General features: G+C 46.8%; 1 protein-coding gene across 2 annotated transcripts; it reads right to left on the bottom strand.

The window, feature by feature from the left end:
- Positions 1-1,227: 1,227 nt before the first annotated feature.
- On the bottom strand, positions 1,228-18,796 carry USP20 (ubiquitin specific peptidase 20). 2 transcript variants are annotated; one of them, XM_059828674.1, is made up of 23 exons: positions 18,708-18,796; positions 18,261-18,314; positions 17,490-17,552; positions 17,215-17,346; positions 16,536-16,632; positions 16,276-16,345; positions 15,574-15,687; positions 14,358-14,436; positions 12,608-13,049; positions 11,528-11,679; positions 10,169-10,270; positions 9,546-9,718; positions 8,959-9,053; positions 8,354-8,387; positions 7,847-7,892; positions 7,395-7,575; positions 6,797-6,923; positions 6,513-6,682; positions 5,803-5,884; positions 5,312-5,420; positions 4,817-4,919; positions 4,477-4,548; positions 1,228-3,434 (listed from the first exon to the last, which is right to left on the bottom strand). In XM_059828674.1, the coding sequence occupies exons 1-23, from the start codon at positions 18,786-18,788 to the stop codon at positions 3,274-3,276; spliced, it is 2,739 nt and encodes a 912-aa protein (XP_059684657.1). In that variant the 5' UTR covers positions 18,789-18,796; the 3' UTR covers positions 1,228-3,273. The 2 variants fall into 2 exon arrangements, with proteins under 2 accessions (XP_059684657.1, XP_009805834.1); XM_009807532.2 differs by having other exon boundaries at positions 10,169-10,281; positions 11,542-11,679.
- Positions 18,797-19,653: the final 857 nt, after the last annotated feature.

The following is a 19,653-nucleotide window of genomic DNA, read 5'->3' as shown; positions in this document are numbered from 1 at the left end:
CCCAGCAGACTGGGGGGAGAGAGCAGATAATCTAAATAGTGAGCCTGGCTCCATCAGTCCAGTGCATGAATAGTTCTTTCATCTCCCCTTTGTTGCAATCAGCAAGGGACCTGATTAAAATAAGGGGAAAATGAAGTGACTGTACACAGAACTGATAAAAGTTCAGCCATGAAATGTAGCTTACATTGGCGGCGGGTCCCAGAGCTGCGTTTGAGGTGCGTGCTCAGAAATACCGTAGCTGCCTGCTGCGGGAGTCAGAGCAAAGCAAGGCTGCAGTCAGATTTCAAATGAAATATAGGTGCAGAACTAAGCTTGGAGTGTTTTAACAGACAGAGGATAACAAAAGTACAACTAGGGTTTTGCCAAAGCAGCAGTAGAGCTGTTTAGACGCTGAAATCCCCTCCCTGGGGGAGGGCGTTCGTTACTGTCTCCTGGAGGGTTACACGCTGTTCTGCAGTTGCTGAGGTGACGGGTTTGTTTGCGAGATGCAAGTTTTGGCAGTTGACTTCAGGTTGCTAAAGAACAAGCTCCGTGTCCTTATTAACCCAACTCCAGCTCTATTTCTTCAGATAGTTCAGGCTTCAGCTACCACAGTGTCATTCACTGCTCTGGCAGAGAACGGTTCTTGTCCTCCAGCCCCTCAGCCGCAGGCAGCTCTCGCATCGCCCGCCTGGTTTAGCAACTCCATTATTCACAGTGGTAGAACCTGCTGGCAAGAGCCCAGTGTTTCCTGGGGCCTCGGCAGCAAAGCTGCTCTCACGTAAGTGTTACCAGGGCAGTGGATTATATCGGTAATGACATCGTTAGCCACCCAACAGACTGACAGAAAACTGCACAGACTTCCTTCTAGAGACCTGGAACAGCTCAGTGAAACTTCAGCTACTTCCCTTGCAAGTTACTCTCACAGCAATGATGGCCACAAATCGCACGTGAGACAAACTGGGTAAAAGAGCCATGAAGTCTTGGTAAGCAGGGAGTGAAAGGAGCAGGCGCCCTCCTCCGAACGAGCGCAGTATGGGCTATTGGGGCTCACTGCTGCTCCTCAGCAGGATCTGTTACTGCAAAGCCTCTCAGCAGCAGGAAGTTTGGATTTTTTAAATTTTTATTTTTTTAAATTTTTTTCCCCTTTTTTTCTTTCTTCATTAACCCCATAAGCTCCCTGGAAGCCGTCAGACCCTCTGGCCACGCAGGGCAGCCACCAAGTCATGCAACTTGTTGTATGCACATGTATTTATTTTAACACATTTTCAGCACAAAGTATAACACTTAAGCACAGGCGTGTTACTACAATCTGTACAGCAACCTCCGACCGGCACAGACAACACAGACATGCAGCCCTACAGGCTCCGCAGCAGATCCGAAGGTGGCTGCAGTGACTAACAAAGACAGCTTAAAACAATGAGAAATCCCAACAGTGGCTCATTTTCTGACCTCCCCTCGGGCCCGGCTGGGTATATACAAGCATCCAACAAACAGCATAGTAAAATTAACATGCTGAACCATTTACAGACACTTTTTTAAAGAAGTTGTTGCTGTTTGCAGCAAACATTTGGTCTAAAAAAAAATCTGAAGGCCACGTTTTTTCCTTCCAAATTCTCCTGCCCTACACCCTTCCCACTTTCTATCTCTAAGTCAAAGAGCAGCCTTCCCCCCCTCCTTCCCTCTCTCTGTTACTGAGGAGCTCAGGAGGTCCCAGCCCTGTGCTGAGCCTGGTACCTCCCAGGCCAGACGTGATGCTGTGGAATTACTCAGGTTCCAGCACGGTGAACACACAGTTCGGTTCCTCAGCCCGTGAGAGGCCACCTCTGCCTCGCTCTGCTTCCATTAAATTGCACTCAAACGCTTGCAAAGTTTTCACTATTGCCTTTCTGGCTTGAGATGAATAAAGAACTTTTAAGAATAGTCCTGCTGCAAAAAGTAGTGTTCAGCCTTTTTTGTCTTCATGCCTCTCTCCGCTGCCTGCTAGCGGATGCTCCATGGCTGCGTTAGTGGCGGTAGATTGGGGAGCGAGTTATTTCTGTTCATTAAATGAGCCACTGTGTACACAAACGACATCTGTGTAGAGAAGCTGGAATGACCTCAGCACACAGGTGGGGGCTTGTTTGCAGAAAGCAGCTCATTCCTAAAAAGCTGCTTCAAGTGCCTGGGGGCTGCTCGGCCGGGCCCCTGCCCCAGCACTGCATTACCGCCCTGTCCGGGGGTGAGCCATCTAAATAGGCTCTGTGCGAACAAACGGGCTCCTTCTCAGCCTTCGTGCACCCTTCGCTTCTCGTGACAGACACGGAGACAGATCTAGGCTTACAGCGGGGTCACTCTGAGAATGGGGCTATGAATCAGGAGTCCCAAAGTCTGCATGAGAGCTGTCCGGTGTCCTGCTCTAACGATGCCTGCCCGTTAACAGCTCTGCGTTTAAGCTGCTCGTGTACCACCTGGGTGAGCCAACCACCTGGGTGAGCCAACCCCCTGGAAGGCTGCATCCCACAGCTACAAAGCTGCCAAGAGCTTGAGCAGAAAGAGCGCAGTGGGAAGCCATTAGGAAGGCTCATCTTCCAGCTTTGTTCTCTGAAAACGTGCTGAACACATGAAATCAGATACAAGGAAAAAAAAAAATTCTGCAAGACCATGAAGGTGTGGCTTTAGGGGCTAGGGAAGAAAGAAATGGCCTCTTTCAAAATTTCTTAGTTGATTGCAATGGAATTTGCAAGAATTAGCTAAAGAGCAAAACGAGGAAGTTGTGACAGCTGTGCACCACCAGCACAAAACGACTGGGAGACCTTGTGGCTTTAGTCAGCTTCAAATAACAGATTTCTCTAGTTGCAACACTGCCCGCTGGAAACATAGATAACCTTTCATTATCTTTATACGTTTGAGTTAAAAAGAAAAGTGCCAAAAGCAAAACCTGCAAAGGAGCAGACACTCATTCACTGGGGCAAGCTGGGAGTGCTGGTTCCTCGTAAACAAACAAAAGGGAGAGGGCGCAGGTCAAAACGTATCCTAGAGAAGTTTGGCTGCGTTCTCGTACCCCAGCTTTATCCAGAGATGAATTACAGAGAAGCTGATTTTCTCCCAGTCTTGCCCAGCGCCACCCCTATATTCAAAGCCACACGAAAGGACGCTGGAGGAAACCTGCCCTCCCCAGAAGCGGTGGTGGGAGCTGCACACACCTTCACGTACCAGACAACGGAAGAGGTTTGACGCCTCAGGATTTCCCCAGCCTTCCATCCCCACACGGACGTTTCTGTGCCATACCTTCCCTGCCCCATCCCGCACGGATCACACAACCCGCGTCTCCGCTTCAATCTTCTGCTCCCCGTGTAGGTTTTCCAGTTCTTGGACCTGGGCCACGTTCTGTCTGATAGCAATCTCTGGGCCCCCTCCGTACAGCGTGCTTAAATAAATCCATGTCTCCTCAGAAATCTGCCCATAGTCAGCACCTGAAAGGGACAACAGCAGTAATCGGACGTGCAGCCGGTGGGCCCTTGCTCTGTGCAGCCGCCGGAGGGAAAGGCTGGTGCACCACAACACGAGGACCTCCCCCTGCACAGGCCCACCCCCAGGGAAAGCGAGGCACGAGCGCTGTCTGCAGTCACAGGGTCTAGACCCACCGAAGGCCCCCGCCCCGCTGGCAGCTCTGCACTGCACAGCTGTAGCCACAGCTGTAGCCACCGTGGTCCCCAGCAGCCCTCGGCGGTGCCACCTGCTGCTGGAAGCACCGGGGCTCCACGGCACTGTCACCAACTGCTGTGGGGTCACTTCTTCCTTTCCCCAAGAGGAACTGAGCAGCAACAGCCCATGATACCAGGGCCCACCTGACCCCCCGTCTCATGCACAGCAGTGAATGAGCTCTGACAGCCCAGAGGGCTTAAAAACGTGCACTCAGACACACCAGTCCCAGGCAGCTGGGGTTGCACTGCCTGGGAGAGACTGAAAATACTCCTCCAAGCTGTCCCAGGAGGGCCAACTTAAGGTGGTCAAAGCACAAAGCAGGGAAAGCAGAGAACTTTGCCATAACGGTTATAGAAGAGGAAAGCAGAAAGGGTTGCTTTGAGAGATAACCCAGGTAGACATGCAATCTTTATCTGCTTGGCAGGAGAGCCCAGCAAGGACAGCACAAGCAATGTTATTATTTCACAAGCTGGACCACAGCAGATGCTGAGTAAAGACAAGTCAGGAGCAAGACAAGATCAAAGCTACAATGCTGGGCGAGTGGTGGAAAGGGCCTGGGAACAGCAACAGCAGGAAATGGGGGACTGCAGGCTTTATTACAGCAAGTCCCATCGGCAAGCTGGTCATACAGGAGCTGCCAACGGAGAACTGAGATGGCTCACTCAGGGCAGTCAGCACAGGGATGTGCAGAGAACTGTCCTCTGCAACACCATCTTGCTCTGTGACTGCTTCACTATGGACAGCTAGATCCAGCGGAACATTCTCCTTCACCTTCTAGGAACACTACAAGACAGCAAGCACAAGCCTTACCCTGCTTAACTTGCACGTGGCCACCTGCTTTTGTGAGTGCAATCTTGCTGTTGTCAATTGGTCCGGGAGGCTCTGTAAGAGGAGAACAAACATGTCAAAAAACATTCTGCTTTCCACGTTGCCACCAGATTCAGCTTATTTCCCAAGCTAGTTCTCTTGTTATTTCTGCCCTGGCCTTGGGGACCTGCAGGCAGTCTGAGTGGCTGCTGTCTGAACTCCGTTCAGCCTCAAGTCATACCAGTCAGGTGCAGTGCTCACTGAGGAGATGCACCTAGCAAATAGACTTGTTTCCATTCTACCCCTCACCCCCAACAGACTCCACAGGTCCCTGGCTTCTTACCATTATCCTTCCCCTTGACAAAGGCTTCCCACTCACGGAACCACTGCATGCTGATACAATAGATGACGCTTGGAGACTCCTCTGCCTGGAATGCCTTGTTCAGCTGGAAGAGCGAGAAGAGACATGCAAGGAAGGATTAAGTCACTCCTGAGATCTAGGGAGCCCCTTCTGTTAGCTGTAAGGAAGCCTTGCCATTCTTCAGAAGAGCCCATTGTAATTCCACCACCTTCCTCAAAACCTCTTCCTGCTCACTAGAGCAGGCAAGAGACTAGGATGGTTTCAAACTTTGTGTCTGAATGCAGCCACGCACAGCATTATTCTGTTCCAGCTGCCCCTCCCCATGCTGCCAGCACTGTGGGACCCCAAGATCAATCTCCTGGCCATGCTGTAGATCACTTCTGGAAAACAGGGGCAAGAGTTTTCCACTAACTGTGACAGGTCTCCATTTCCCACCTCTGCCCTTTGCCGTTGCTTCCAGATGCTTCCCATACGAACCTTGATGAAGGTGTCGATTTCAATTCTCCTGCGTTTGGCAAGTGCTTCAATCTCCACTTGGCAAATCGAGCACACATACAGATGGTTCACAGCAGGGCCGCCTCCGAACCTGAGCGCAGGAAGAGAGGGAGGGGAATGGAGAACTGCAGGAGAATGGAAATGTTTCCCAGCCCTGAATCTTACAGAGATGGATTTTTTTATACTACTACAGATGCTGATGAAGGAGGTGCATCTGCAGCCATTTTCTGAATGGAAAGTACTGCCTTTACTCAACACAGTGAGGGTCACAATATTGCTCTGGGACAATGCATTGAAAAAGCTCATTTTGGTTTAGATGAGGAGGCTCTACGAGATACCAGTCTTTGCCAGTCCACACCAAGTACTGCACGCCTTTAAGGTGGCCTGGGAAGGGATTATGTCTTGATCACCACCCAAGGTGTGAAACAAAACCCAAAACTCATGGGGAAGAAGAATTAAGTGGCCATATTCACCTGTTGTAGAGATATTCCCACACATTCTGGGGCAGAATCACAACCAGGTCATCGATGTAGTGGTACTTATTAGGAGGGATCCCTGTGGAGCAAAGGCAAGAGGGAGAGTTAACCAGGGAACTCCTTATTGCTGGGTAAAGACAATTAAAAAAGGCAGATCTTCCTTGCTGAAAACTCCCTGATTCCAGAATCTCCTTCCTCTGCTAATGGAAGACCATCAAGAGTTCATTAACTGTGGAGGTTTCTCAATTCATGGCCTCAATTTCTAACCAAGTGCTTCATTTCCAGTCGGTGATTTAGAAACACAAGGGCTCCCCAGCATGACAGATGAAGAAGCAGAACAGTAAAACATGGTATCAGCTCTCTTCAGCAGCACGTGCTTCATTCTCCAAACAAACACTGAAGGCCAACCTTGCTGATAGGGTAACACAGATAAATGCTGCCTTATCTGCTTTCTACAGGTTTGTTTTTAAAAACAAACAGAGAACTGAAAACTGTTGTTTCCCAGCACTACACATCCCTCTGGGCCTCTGATCAGCAGGACAATGGGGTAATTGTCTCATCTCTCCCTGAGCGGGCTGGAGTTTCTGCCAAAGAAGCGGATCCTACTGCAGCGTACACTGTATCAGGATGACAGCTGGAGCTTTTTTCTGAAGCATAAAAGGTATAGCTAAGAGTTGCTATTCCCAGGTCCAGCAGCACTGCCTCACCTCCATGAGAGCACAGAAAGGTGTGATTGGTGATGGGACCAGGCTCAGCAAAGGTGTTGAATTTATTGAGCCACTCTCGAGAGATGTAGAACTGCAGTAAACTGTGCTCCTTCATGCTGGCAAGGGACACAACCTTCTGACGCTCTCGCACAGCTTCTTCACTGCTTTTCCTTAAGTGGAGAAAGGAAGAGAAAATAAGCAATTCCTGAGAACTTAGTTTTCCAAACGCATTTCTAGGTATTCTGCAACCAGCAAGGGACTGCTGCACCCAGGGCCCAGCTCACCTGTAGAACAAGACATAGGCTTCTGCATTCTGTACCACTGTCTCATGGACTTCAGTGACATACTGGTCATCAAACTCATACCACTGGCCATTGATCACGTTCTGGCAGTAGGCTATGTAATGCCCACCTGTAACAGAGAGAACACGACACTGCTGGGATTCGGAGTGCAGACAGAAGTCAGGCCTGGGATAACGTCAGCAGCACAAACAGGATTAGCTGCTGGCAGAGAACGGAGAGAGAGACCAAAAAAAAAAGGCATAACTCCTGTTCAGGCAAGCTTTGCAGGAGCAGGGGAGCCTGGCACTGTCACCCTGATTTGCCTTGCTTGGAAAGGGCCCCTCAGTGAGACTGAACATTGGGAAAGGGTTTCAGCCAACCCAGTGGCGAGGCTGAAATAGCTGCAGGGGTTCTGTCAGAAGCTGCTCGGTTCACCTTTCAAAGGGCAGAGGCTGAGCAAGCCTGGGAATGGCGGGGGCAGGCCTTACACTGCACTTCACCCCAGAAGAGGTGCTGACTAGTCCTGGAACATGCTTCTGCTTTGCTCATGCACATGTCATTCCTGTTCACCTCTGCCTGTACTCACAAAAGAAGGACTTACTGCCTGCTGTGCCGTGGTGACAGATGACCGACAGGAGATCGTAGGTGGTGATCTGGGAGACACACTCCTTGGCTAGGAAAGGTCGCAGATCCAGCCCTTCCAAGGGGAAGGAGACATGACTGTTGATCTTGAAGGAATACATCACCTCATGCCGGAACCGTTTCAAGTGGATGCAAAGAATCTAAAAGACCAAAGACAGAGAACACCAAAGCGCAGTTTTGACGTGGGTATTCTGATCCAACAGCACATCTCTGCATCTGAGCTTTGCAAGAGTTCTTTGCCTGTTAGCCATGAATCCTGCTGGCTCATCAGCTTAGAATGGGGAAGTCTCTTTTCTTCTAGATACAGGACTTTGCCACCAAAACAAATCGCTATTTCTGTTCTACCTCTAGCCTCCTTACCTCCTCAGTGGCTGCTGAAAGAAAACTAGCAAACAAGCTGCTTTTACTCACCTCTGGTAGCCGGAGGACTTTGCAATACTTTACTCCATTCCGCAGCCTGAGGGAGAAAAAGAAACCAGCTGTGAGAAATCTCTAAAGCAAAGGGATGTCAAAAGGCAAGACTGAGTCTTGCTCTGGCTGGGTCTTGCTCGCTTTGAAATCCAAGACAAATCCTGAATTCCAGCAGCAACAAATTCAGGCTCTTTGCAGCATTGTTCCCAAATGAGGCATGGCATGATCAGTTTGTCATGCTGCTTCTTTCTACTACGATAGCTCCGTTACTGCCAAGCCACATCCCTGTTCATATCCTTCTTCCTGTCTTTTCCCCCCAAAATCAGCACTCTTCCTATCTGCAATCAGTGACCTCTCAAGACCAGAACTCTAATTTAAGGCAAGGCAGATTTTACATGCCACTCAGCAGAAGAAATGTCCAGGCAGAGGGCATAGCAAAATGTTTGACAGCAGTACAGAGATACACAGTTCCAGAAATACAACACAATACACATAATGCAAACTTACTTTTTACACCGTTCACAACTGTACATGTTGTCCCCTGTAGACAAAGAGAAGAAAGCCATTATGTGGTTACTCAGAGGAAACAATGCTGATATGGCTACATTTCCATCCAGTGCAGAAAAACCAAGTTAAGTGACCTCTCGGGGAAGTCAGGGTGAGAAGAGATCAAAATCAGCACTTCTCTCAGTAAGTGTAGACAAAAAGAGAATGTAGTAAACTAGCAGAAAAGTATGCAATTGCCTACTGACACAAGTGAATACAGCAAATTGTTTAAGTCCTCTAGAGCTTATGGAGTGGATGGAGAAAGTGAAGAAACTAAGAAGGCTAAGGAGCCACAGCACTCCCAAATAGCCAACAGCCATGTCTGCTCCTCGCTGAAGACACTATCATCCAGATTCAGTATGAAACAGCAGCACCCGTGAGCAGGTGGGGAAACTCACTTCTGCTCAGAGATGCTGAACTGCCAATTTTTGGTACTGCCAGTCTCTAAGTGAAATACTGAGGCAGGATTTCCAGGAGATTTAATCCACCTCCAAAATGCATGTGAAATACTCCTCCACGTGGTTTTCCTTGTTTTGTGCTGTCAGACCCCACTGAAGAAAACTCACCCTTCAACTCATCTGCTGCAAAAAAGGCAGCAAGGCAATCCTCCAGCGTCACAACAGGACCCCAAAACCAACTAGGGATACAGGACACCACAAATCTGCAGAAGAGAGAGGATTAAGAGAAAGAGTTATACATAAAATAGCTGGACACTCTGACATACAAAACCCCAAATGGATGATGGGTTTCCTTCTAGCTGTAGGTCCTAAGCTCATCACACACCCCAGAGGAGCAGGGAAAGCATAATTTCTCTCAACTGATGTTCCTACGGTGATTGCTCAAACTGGAAATTATTTGGAAAACTACACCAGGAATTAATTTGCTCTGGAGGGCAAGACTGAGCTAAAGGCAGAAGTAAGTGAGGGATTATCAGCTGCACAAGAGGTGTCAAAGTGTTTGACAGAACTACAGGAACAGTAGCAACTGGTTTACATGAAAAGGCTCAAAGACCTGTGAGGTACCACATACTGTTGCATCCAAGGAAGGGTTACAATTGACATTCTGCTGCAAACACCACTGGTTAGGGGTAGCTGCCTTCCAGCACTGCAGGGCAAACCCCAGAAAAAAAAGAGGTCCTGCATAGGGAACACACCTCCGGATATACTCCATGATGAAAGCAATCCAGCCTTGTGAGGCATAGTTGTCCCCACATGCCCCTGTCTTAGCTGGCACGTTTTGGTAGATGGCAGAGTGCAACTTGGCCAAGTCCTCCTTCCCTGGGATTGGGAGTGACAGGTCCTGGAATGTCTCCACTGTTGTAGAAACCTGGAAATATCCAAGAGGAAGAGGTCTGGGTTTCCTGTGCATGCAATGGAGGTGTGACCTGACCTTCATCACCTTTTATCACTGCTTGGATTTTGTCTAGGCTAGAAACCTGAGCTGGGAGTAAGAGCAACTCGCTCTGGCTAATTATTCTTCACCGCTGTCAGCAGCATGACTTTTGTCATGGTTTTTGTAGCACTGGAATCAGTTTTCTAATATGGATGTGATTTTGTTATGCCAACTCAGTAACACGGATAAGCAAGCAGACCCCTACAGAGAAATATGACTTCTTGGCATGGCAGGTTTCTCACGCCTCCCCTACCATCCACCTGTCACCATTTTAGCAGGCCTACCACATCCCAGAGTGTTGGGAAATAGGAGCACCATTTCCTAAGAAGAGATCTACAAGCTAGAAGACTGTGCTCTTTGACTGACAGCCACCAGACGACTCACTCTGTCGCAGGTGAGGCACTGCACCAGGCTGAGAATGGAGCCATCGAAGATGTCAGAAATCACACTGCGATAGCGAAGTTCTTTCTTCTTTTTCCCAGAAGCCTGCATCTGGGCTGAAAGACAGACAAAGAAGCCCCATCATGTAGCAACCTCTTCCCAGTCTCCTGTCTCATTAGAGTCACGCAGCCACACAAGAACACAAGACAAGTGCTGTCCTGCATGTTCAGATGCCACTTGCATGCCAGTGAGACAGCGGAACCCTTAGTAAACTGACATGAAGAACACTGCTGCTTCGTGTGGTACAAGAAAGGGGGAGGCAGCCAACTGAACCAACACAAATGTGCCAGCTCTCAGCAGGCAGAAATTGTCTTACTGGAAGTCCTGTTTCCATCCTCTTACTACATGTTTAGAAGCCTGGCCCTGCCACAGAGAGTCCCTGCTTTTCCAAGGTCTTGCAACATTTTGCTCTAAGCTTTACACTTTACTTCCTCTCCCCCCTCACCTGCCTGTGTATTTTGTCCTTTTTTTTTTTCCCCTCTGACATTTACCAAGTGTCTTGCACTGGAGAGGATTCTCCACAGCAGGGACTGGCCAAACACACAGTTTTGTTCAGCAACAAACCCTCTTCCCCATGCACACGTGCATGGAGACAGAGTGCTTTTTATCCAGCCAGAACATCTGTGGCTGTGCTGACCTCAGCCAAGGGGCTGGAACACAGTTGAGGAAAGAATGCCATTATTGAACAGCTGTAGGGACAGTGGTATAAGCACATGCCATTGTGTTTGCAGGCTACGCAAGAGGGATTTCATTTTGCAATTTGCTTGGGATGAAGAGACCAGTTCAATAACAACAGAAGTCAGGCTCCACTCTGAAGTCTAACAATGCTCCCAGCACTGGACTGACATCTGCAGCCTTAATTCTATTATTGTGAGCCTAAGAAGTCTAAGAGACAGGAAGCTCTCTCTTGGTAATATCATCTTACAGTTCTTTGGCCCACACAGTATGAAATTCAGGTCTGGCAGACAAATGTTTACACGTCTCCACACTTCCCTAAAGGGACAGAGCTTGTGCCTGGGACTTCATAGCCATTTTATTAATAACACAGCATGCAGATGCAGACATGGAAATTGTTTCAGGCTCCAATATAAGAGCATACTAGAACATCTGTTGTGCCCAGAGCATGACTTTACCTGCAGGTTTACTGTAGTCTTTGCCTAGTACTATTTTAGAAAGCGCTGATACCCAGGGGAACCAGCACTCTTACAACTGTTAATCAAGAATCATGATGATGATTCCTTCTCTCTTCTGCAAATGAGCCCCTCCTCCTCCACACATTCCTCCCTTTGCCTCCCAGCATACACTCCTTGCGCTACCTTTCTTGAGTACATAGGAAGGTCCAAGCCTGGCAGGACTGGAGCGAGGAGGACTGCTAGAGAGCTTGGAGTGCACTTCATGATGGACTGGACTGCAGGGACGTGAGGAGCAGCGCACGTAGGCATCGTTGTCAGGTTCTGTTTGGGAAAATGGGGAGAAGAGCACTGGTGAAAACCCCAGTTATGGAAGGCAAACCTACTGCAGTCAGTGTCAGCCCAGCTCTGCATTCCAGCACAGAATCTTTGCCAATACGCACAGTTCAGTGTCTATTAACCGTCCTGCTTGCACAAATTGGCAGAGCTTCCTCAGTGCATAGCTAAGAGTGCATACAGAGCTATACTAAACAGCTAATAATTATATATATAAAAAACCCCAACCTGCCATTTTTTCACACTTATGACTAATTAGGTTTTACGGCTTGCTCCCGTATCCCTAAACCACATAAACAGCATCGCTGTCTTCAGTGCCAGTTGGCAGAGTAAGACTCTAAGATAAGGAAGTGCTGAAAGATCGGATATGTTCAGTTTGAGGTGACTCCACACCTACGTCTTAACTGCTGCTCTTTTCTTTTCCCTAAGACACAGAAATGCACAAACTGTCTGTCGCTATTTTCTCTCCACAAAGCCCACAGTCCAACATTAACAAATACCTTCTTCCATGCCTTTTCCACAGCTAGTATTTCCCCAGGCCAGCCTATCAGATAAAGCAATGTACACATATAAAGCCTTTTTCTTAAATTAAGAAAAGGCATAAATACAGCACTTGTAGGTTTGGCAGAAGCAGCTATCGCTGCCTTCAGGATGTAGTTTTTACTCAGTTCCGTAGCACCTTAGCCTGGCTAAGCACCTCTCTGGCTCACGCATTACATTTTCTTACAGAAGCAATTGTGCACAAAGGCTGAACTACTGCCAGGGACATTGAAGAAAGTCTGGGATGCAAAACCTTTTGAAACCCATAGAAGGAACAGTCACATTATGTGTGGTTTGCCCCTGCACTACAACACTGTCCCTGCGTAGGATGGTAACATGTCTTCTCACAAGTAACACAACTGGAAGAGGTTTATACCGGGTGTCCTGCATGGGCTGGCAGGACGGGGAGCTGGCAGCATCTCAGGTGAGGCTCTACCATCAACTGGCATCATAGTAGTATCAACATCTGCATCCTCATCCACCTGCTCCGAGTTGCTGCGCCGATGGCCACAGGAGAACTTTCTGTCCTTCATCCTCTCTTTCTCGGAGATCCCTCTCCCTGCTTCATCTTGGATCAACAACTCTGTCTCTGCCAGGGAGCTGCTGCCCATGTTCCCTGTGGTCCGGCTTTGACCATCTCCTTCACCCCTGTCACTGCTGGAGTCACAGGAGAGAAACTCATCCTCCGAAGGACTTCGGTCACCCTCTCGCTTGTCGTCCTGGTCACTGGTATCCAAATCTCTCGTCTCTGCAACAATTGGTTCCTTCAGTTCTTCATGAAGCTGATCCATCAGGCACCGCAGGAACTCCTGAGTGTCCTGAAAACCAGGAGTAATTCCATGTCAGTATCCATCCAGAAATGGGGCAAATGACAGGGGCAAAAGAGGAGATGGCTTCACTCACAGCCTCTTTCAATGCTGCCCACAAAGGTTAGCCACCTCTGCAAAACAAGGAGACCCTACTGAAGCAAAGAGCGTACTGTGGCAATGTACCAAGAAGCCTCTCTGCTACGTAAATGTTTTTAACTCCTAAATGATAAAAGACCCAATTTTTATCTGAACATCTTCAGCTGAAAGACCCTGAAAAGCCAGAGAGCAGCCGTAGCATGCAAACCATGAGCTTATTTATCAGGGGTTTACTACTGATAAGAGGCAAGAGACGAGGAGAAACCTAATGAAAACAGCAGGCCATAGACGCTTACCCACAAAACAAATTTAATGAACACTGACTTCTGCTCATGGAAATGCCTCTCTTAGAGAGGGCAGATTAAAATCTTTAATAAATAGGGAATGGAACCAGAAACCAAAGACTATAGTCTAGATGCACGCTCCTACATTCATAATATATAGTAAAAGCTGATACACTGGCTTCAAAGGACTTGCTGGAAAGCGACTTGGTATTTTGACAACTCCAGAAAGTTAATTATGATAATGCTGTTATTTTATGGTAGTTTGGCTTTTAGCCTGCCCTGTCTTCCTTTCAACTTTATCTCTTTACAGCTGAAAGTTTTCCACTCCAATATACTTCACATCAAAGACAAATATAGAAGTTCTTTCATTAATAATTATTTTTATCCTTTGTTTTGACTTCCTGACAGTATCACAGTTTAGATGTACTGTCACTTCTTTTGTAAATTTTCTAATCAAACATAGTTTGATGTTTCCATTTTATTCTAAAGAATAAACACAAGAGATATGGTGATAAAAACTTCAAAGAAGAAAAGATACCATCTTCAAATAAGATCTAGTTTGCTGTAATTCCCCAGAAATAGTACAGATTTATCCAGGTTTCCCAGCTCTGACATGAATAAATACCTAACTCTCATAGAGCACGTATCAATAGATCTCAAAGCCCTTTATAAAGGAGGTGACTATCATCATTTCAGAGGTGAGAAAGCTGACACAGGAAAATGCATTGATTTGGTACCAGCAAGCCAGAGGCAGAGCCTGAGGGAGAAGCCAGGTCTCCTCAATCCCACCCAAGTGCTCTGTCAGATCACTAATACTGACACAAAACAGGCATGACCCCTGAGCTCAAGCTCTTCTTTCTGAACACAAGCACCACTACTGCAGGAAGAAAAATCCCACCATCTTTGGAATAATGGCATGTTTTTGTTGAGGCCCCACCTGCTGTGCATAGCCTCGGAACATGGGGTTGACGAGTTTAATTCCATGGGATAGACTGCTTGGAACAACATAACTCGGGCTGTTTAGATATGGGGAAAAAAAAAAAAAGTTAGTTTGCTTATCAGGCCTGGAGCCGGTTTGTCGAATAAGCCATAGAACAGGGTGTGGTAACTAGTTAAAGAGGACAAAAGGTAATTACGCACCTGCAAAGCCTGGGCATATATTTGTCTATTAGCTGGATGACGTACAAATTAAGAGACAGAAAACATCTCACAGTCATTTCAGTCTATCCTTCTAGAGAAAGTCTTCCCTAGAGCACGTTTAACTTAAAGCTCTGTCCACGCTTTGAATTGTCTCAAGTGATTCTTTCCAGAGCAGGGTTTTGCATTAGTTACTTGGTTTGATTCACAGCACCATGTCTGTCTGTCTCACAATCTGGGTAGGCTGACCACCCAGAAAACGAGGTAAATCAAAACCAATATTCAAATGACATTATATTGCTTCAAAGTCTACAGCCTTCTCTTCCAGAAAGACACAGATCATTTTTGCTCTGTATATTACTTATCCCTTGTTAACAACTAACATGAAAGAAACATGCAATGCCATTTAAATTCCTAGTTTGATTTTTTCCAATTGATTGCACAGAGCAGACATCTTCAGATTTAAACAGAGCTGCATTATTTTACACTGTCCTTTGAATTGGTCTAGAACTTGAACTGGTCTAGAATTTGAACCAACAGTGAACATTACCCAAAATGTCACCTGCATTTTCCACTCTCTTTGGTAAAAATCTCTGTATCACTTTTTCCATCCAAATCATCAATCCCTCTGCTAATTGAGAGCAGTGCAATTAAGTGCTGGTCAGTCCATGCAAAACACTCAGAAACAGCCAAGAGTATTCCCTTACTCCATCATTTTTTCTTCACTGCCAACAGGGAAGCTATATATAAAAAAATCTCTTCCTTTTTAAAGTTATAAAATTAAGAACGTATTCTTTTCACTCACATCAATATGCCCATTTTATCACCAGTAGCAGGATACGGGATCTCCTAGATATGGGGGAATCCTCACGTACCCATCTACGAAGGGTTTGAACTGACTGCCTTAGACTATGCACTTATCCCTGAAGATCAAATTTCCTCTTTGCTGATGCCAGACTTCAGAACTAACGTAACTATGAAACCTGTCCAGATTAGACTAGGGAGTGACCACTCACCGTTTCTTATGCCAAACCTCAGACACCAACTTCTGGTAGCTTTTGCACAGTGCTGGTTTCTTATCTGTACGGACCAGTCCACCACATTCCAGAAAAAACTGTGTGAGAGGTGGGCTACAAGAAAAAAAGAGAAGAATTCAGTGCACAGAAATTTCTCCTCTGCTTCTATTTAAGGGTTTATCAAAACTTAAATGCATGCCTTTTCGAAAGCATGCTTAAGATATTGTTTTTAAATTGAGGAAAGAAGCGATTCCAGATGCAGACTCATCTTCTAACTTGAAACAAATGAAAAAGGCTGATCTGAATCTGTTCCCAGTATAGAGAAGAGATCCTGGAGTCAGTTCTCAGCAGGATGGCTAGAGAATATTTTAGGATATGGGTTGTTAGAATGATATCACTGGGGAGAGTAAAGAGATGTGACATGCCTTCCCATGTGATAAATACATTTCTGTCACAATAGAAATGATGACATTTTACTTCCAGCACTCATCTAAACATGAGTCTTGTATGTACCCAAAAGTTGGCTATTCACTCAGTTTCCCACTGTAAAACTTCTGTTGCCCTAAACAAACACTGACTTTTTTTGCACCTAGCCTGGCTGATTTCTCTGGGCAAGACTCATGAAGGTCTCAGATCAGAGGCACCACTTTTGATATTTAGTGAAGTTTAGTAAAGACTCTACTGAAAGGCCCTAATGCCTACCAGTTAGAGAGAGCCTGAAGTGCTGCATTCATGTAGCAGGAGTTCCCAAGATTTTTCATTCCAGTAAGGCCTAAAGCACAAACAAGAGAGGCATCAAACACTTTCCAGACGTGCTGCTTTCTACATTCTTCCCCAAAGGAGGCGGAATTCAGCCCTTTCTAGGCAGTGTCTACACTCTGCTCCTAGGAACCTCTCAGTGCAGGTCCTACAGATTGCAGAGATACCCTCACGTCCCTTTCATCAACTCGATGCAGGGTTACCTCTTGGTTTCAAATCATCATCCTCTGATTCAGATTCGCCTTCATCAGCCACTGCAATTGGAACAGCTTTCAAAGGGTGAGCAGGCAATGGAGAATCCTAGATGAAAGACAGAGAAATAAGCATCAGTGAGAGGCCTTCTTTGAAAGATGCATTGTGAGAGAGATTATCTTACACATAAATCGAGCCAGCCTTTAAAAAAAGCACACTGGAGAGAGATGAACCAGTTGCACTGTCTACCCTTCTCACTAATGCAAGCAGGGAGTAGAAATAGTACCATTACTGCTTCCACATGGTAAGAGAGGCATCAGGAATATGCAGCAGTGTCACAAGTACATGTGTTTCTGGTCTGACAGCTAAAATTTCCATGGGCCATGCATTGGAAATGAAGATGTGACAGCTGTTGTGGTTCCTCTCAGAAACAGACGCCCCATAGAAGAGGCTAGGAAAGGTTAAAAATAAAGTCAGAATGAATAGTCAGGTCATATGGAAGTCGTCTTGCTTGGAGATCCTGTAAGACAAGGTCATTGGTCCTTTGACTACAGGTAGCCACTTTCAGTTAAAGAGTTCCTATCACAACAAAAGCCTGGACAATAATAGAAACCTCTTGGCTAATTTTGCAACAATTAAACAAAAACCCTGCCAAGCATTTAACCCTGCCACGTTGTGACACAGACCCACCGGTTCATTGAACTTTACTGGCGGTGACTGCGTGTGCGTTGCCAGCCGCTGGTCCAAGAACACCTCCTTCTCACAAGCGTAACACCAGACACGGAAAGTGGTCAGATTCACCGTCAGGTTGTGCTTTTTGGCCTATAAATTAAAAGGTGAAATAATGAATCTCATTTGACAGCTGGTGTCAGTTGAAACACTGGACTGGTGAACAGGGTAGAGGAGGATTAGGTAATGGGAAAAATCCAATTCTATCTTGAGATGGACAACAGAGAAAAGCTCACCTGTGCATGAAGTGTGCTGTGGTCAGCAAAGGACTCCCCACAACCAACGTAAGGACAACCAATCTAGTGAGAGAAAAGCGCAAAAGTACAACGGGCACCACAAATTAGGGCCTTCACAAAATAGCCTGCAACTCCAGTCCCACCAGCAGCTGCAACTTCCAAATGCATCTTGCCAGTTTTCTAACCTGCTCTTTATTCAGGGCCCAGAATAAGATGGAAAATTGGAATTCCTTGACTTAACAAAGAAAACCTGGAACCAGGTTTGCACCCACGTCAAGGCTCCCTTCCAAGGCAATTGCTCCAATGGGCAGCTCACCTGAGCAGTCCACAACGCCTGGGCATTCCAGTGTAAAAATAAACTGGCCCTGCCCGCCCGCATGCCCCTTGTCATTCCTTTCTGCCTCGCTGCCCTGAGCAACGTCTTCTGAGGTCTCACGCTTGCAGCCTCCCTTCCCAGTTGCCGGCAGAGGCAGGACCCAGCCAACGGTCAGGGCTGGGCATTTTATTCATTCCTCTCGGGACTGCCAGGGGGCAATCGCCTATGAGGAGCAAACTGTTACATCTTGGCATATTCTGACAGCGTTAGCCTTCAATCTCGGGAGTCTTTTCCTTGGAACCCATCAAAAAACAGTGCGTAGTTCTACTGTGAACCCCCTCTTTGCTTCCCGCTCTTCTTGGGTTTTTTCAGTACAATCCTTCCTTTCTTTTTTCCAGAGGCTGTTAAGGAGAAGTCCCACCATATCATGCGCACAAATAGCAAGCCATTTTTACCTGAAGACAAGCCCAGAGATTTGGTCCCACAGCTCCACAAGACTGGCAAGTTCCCTGCATATTCATGACAAAAGAAGGTTGGTTTGCTTGGTTGGTTTTTAAGTAACCTAGTCCTTCAGGAGCGGCGAACTTCTCTGTAAGACAGGCCTCGCCAACCTGCAGCTCACAGTATTTCGTTTCTTAGTATCACACGCCCAATTAAATCTACGCTTTGCAGCATTTTAGCTAAGTGGCACATTTGAGCAGGATAAAATGACAGTGAGAAACAGATCAGATGGGGTCAACAAAGGCTTACTTTATGGGACCTGTGCAGGGTACGTCAGCGTTGGAATAAGAGTTGCTGCCGCTCCTCTACGGAGATAGGCAGCGTTTTCTCTAAAAAGCAAACATGCAAACCCACGCACGATAGCTAAAAGGGAAAGGACTGACAACCTGAACACCCTGTACCTTGGATTTGAGCAGCAGATCATCCCTGGTCACCTCTCCTATGGAATCCAGGTGAGGACAGATGTCTCTTGTATCCGTCATTTTCACCAACGCTCACCTGCGGGGCCGTGATTTCCTAAGACAAGAAAGGATAGTTCCTTTCAGCTACATGGCAGATTTGCTCTCACAGATTGTAAGAAGATAAATTAGCATGTCTTGCATCTTAGAGATTACGATACCCATCCTAAAGGTTCAGAGATCAAAGCAAATCTCAATCTGGAGTCAGCCATATTAGCTAGCACAGTTCTGACCCGTTGTTGAGTGGCTGCATTGTGGTATCGTAGGGAAGCGAGCAAGGCAACCAGGAGGAGAAGTAAACGCAGGAATAAAGCTAATAGTCTGTACAATGAGGAGTGTGCGTTCAGAAACACAGGCACAGCTTCAGCAGCATAGCTGCTGACTCGGTTTCAGGTACGGGGATGGATTTGCTGTAGCCTCAAAATGAAAACAGCAGTACAGTGACCCCCCTCCTCTTAATCTTAAACTCCCAGACTTTCTGGATCACCTAACATCTTTGAATGATGCGGAGTCCTATGGCAATAAATGAAAATTCCCATTAACTCATACATGCTTTTCATACATCACTTAACTGGTCTTGAGTACCATGAATACTCGGTACTCCATGAACCTGACTAGACTGATAAACTATGCTTTCCCCCGAGAAACTAGGTGTTCTGTGCTAGCTCAGCAGGTAGGGTGAGAACACAAATGTGGTGATCTGAACTGACTTCCTCTTGCCAAACACAAACACGCAGCATGAAAAGGTTAAATCTAATTAGCTTGTTGGCATGAAACTTAGATTAAAAGTGAAAGAGCGCTGCAGCCCCAGACATGAGTATTTAGCCTAGGGTGTCTAGGGGCTTCACGCTACCCGTACTGTGCTGATCTGAATCTAACATTTAGTTAT

The sequence above is a fragment of the Gavia stellata genome, chromosome 24 (assembly GCF_030936135.1).
Source record: "Gavia stellata isolate bGavSte3 chromosome 24, bGavSte3.hap2, whole genome shotgun sequence".
Lineage (NCBI taxonomy): Eukaryota > Metazoa > Chordata > Aves > Gaviiformes > Gaviidae > Gavia > Gavia stellata.
The sequence above is the reverse complement of the archived record's forward strand: the minus strand, read 5'-3'. Positions and strand labels throughout refer to the sequence as shown.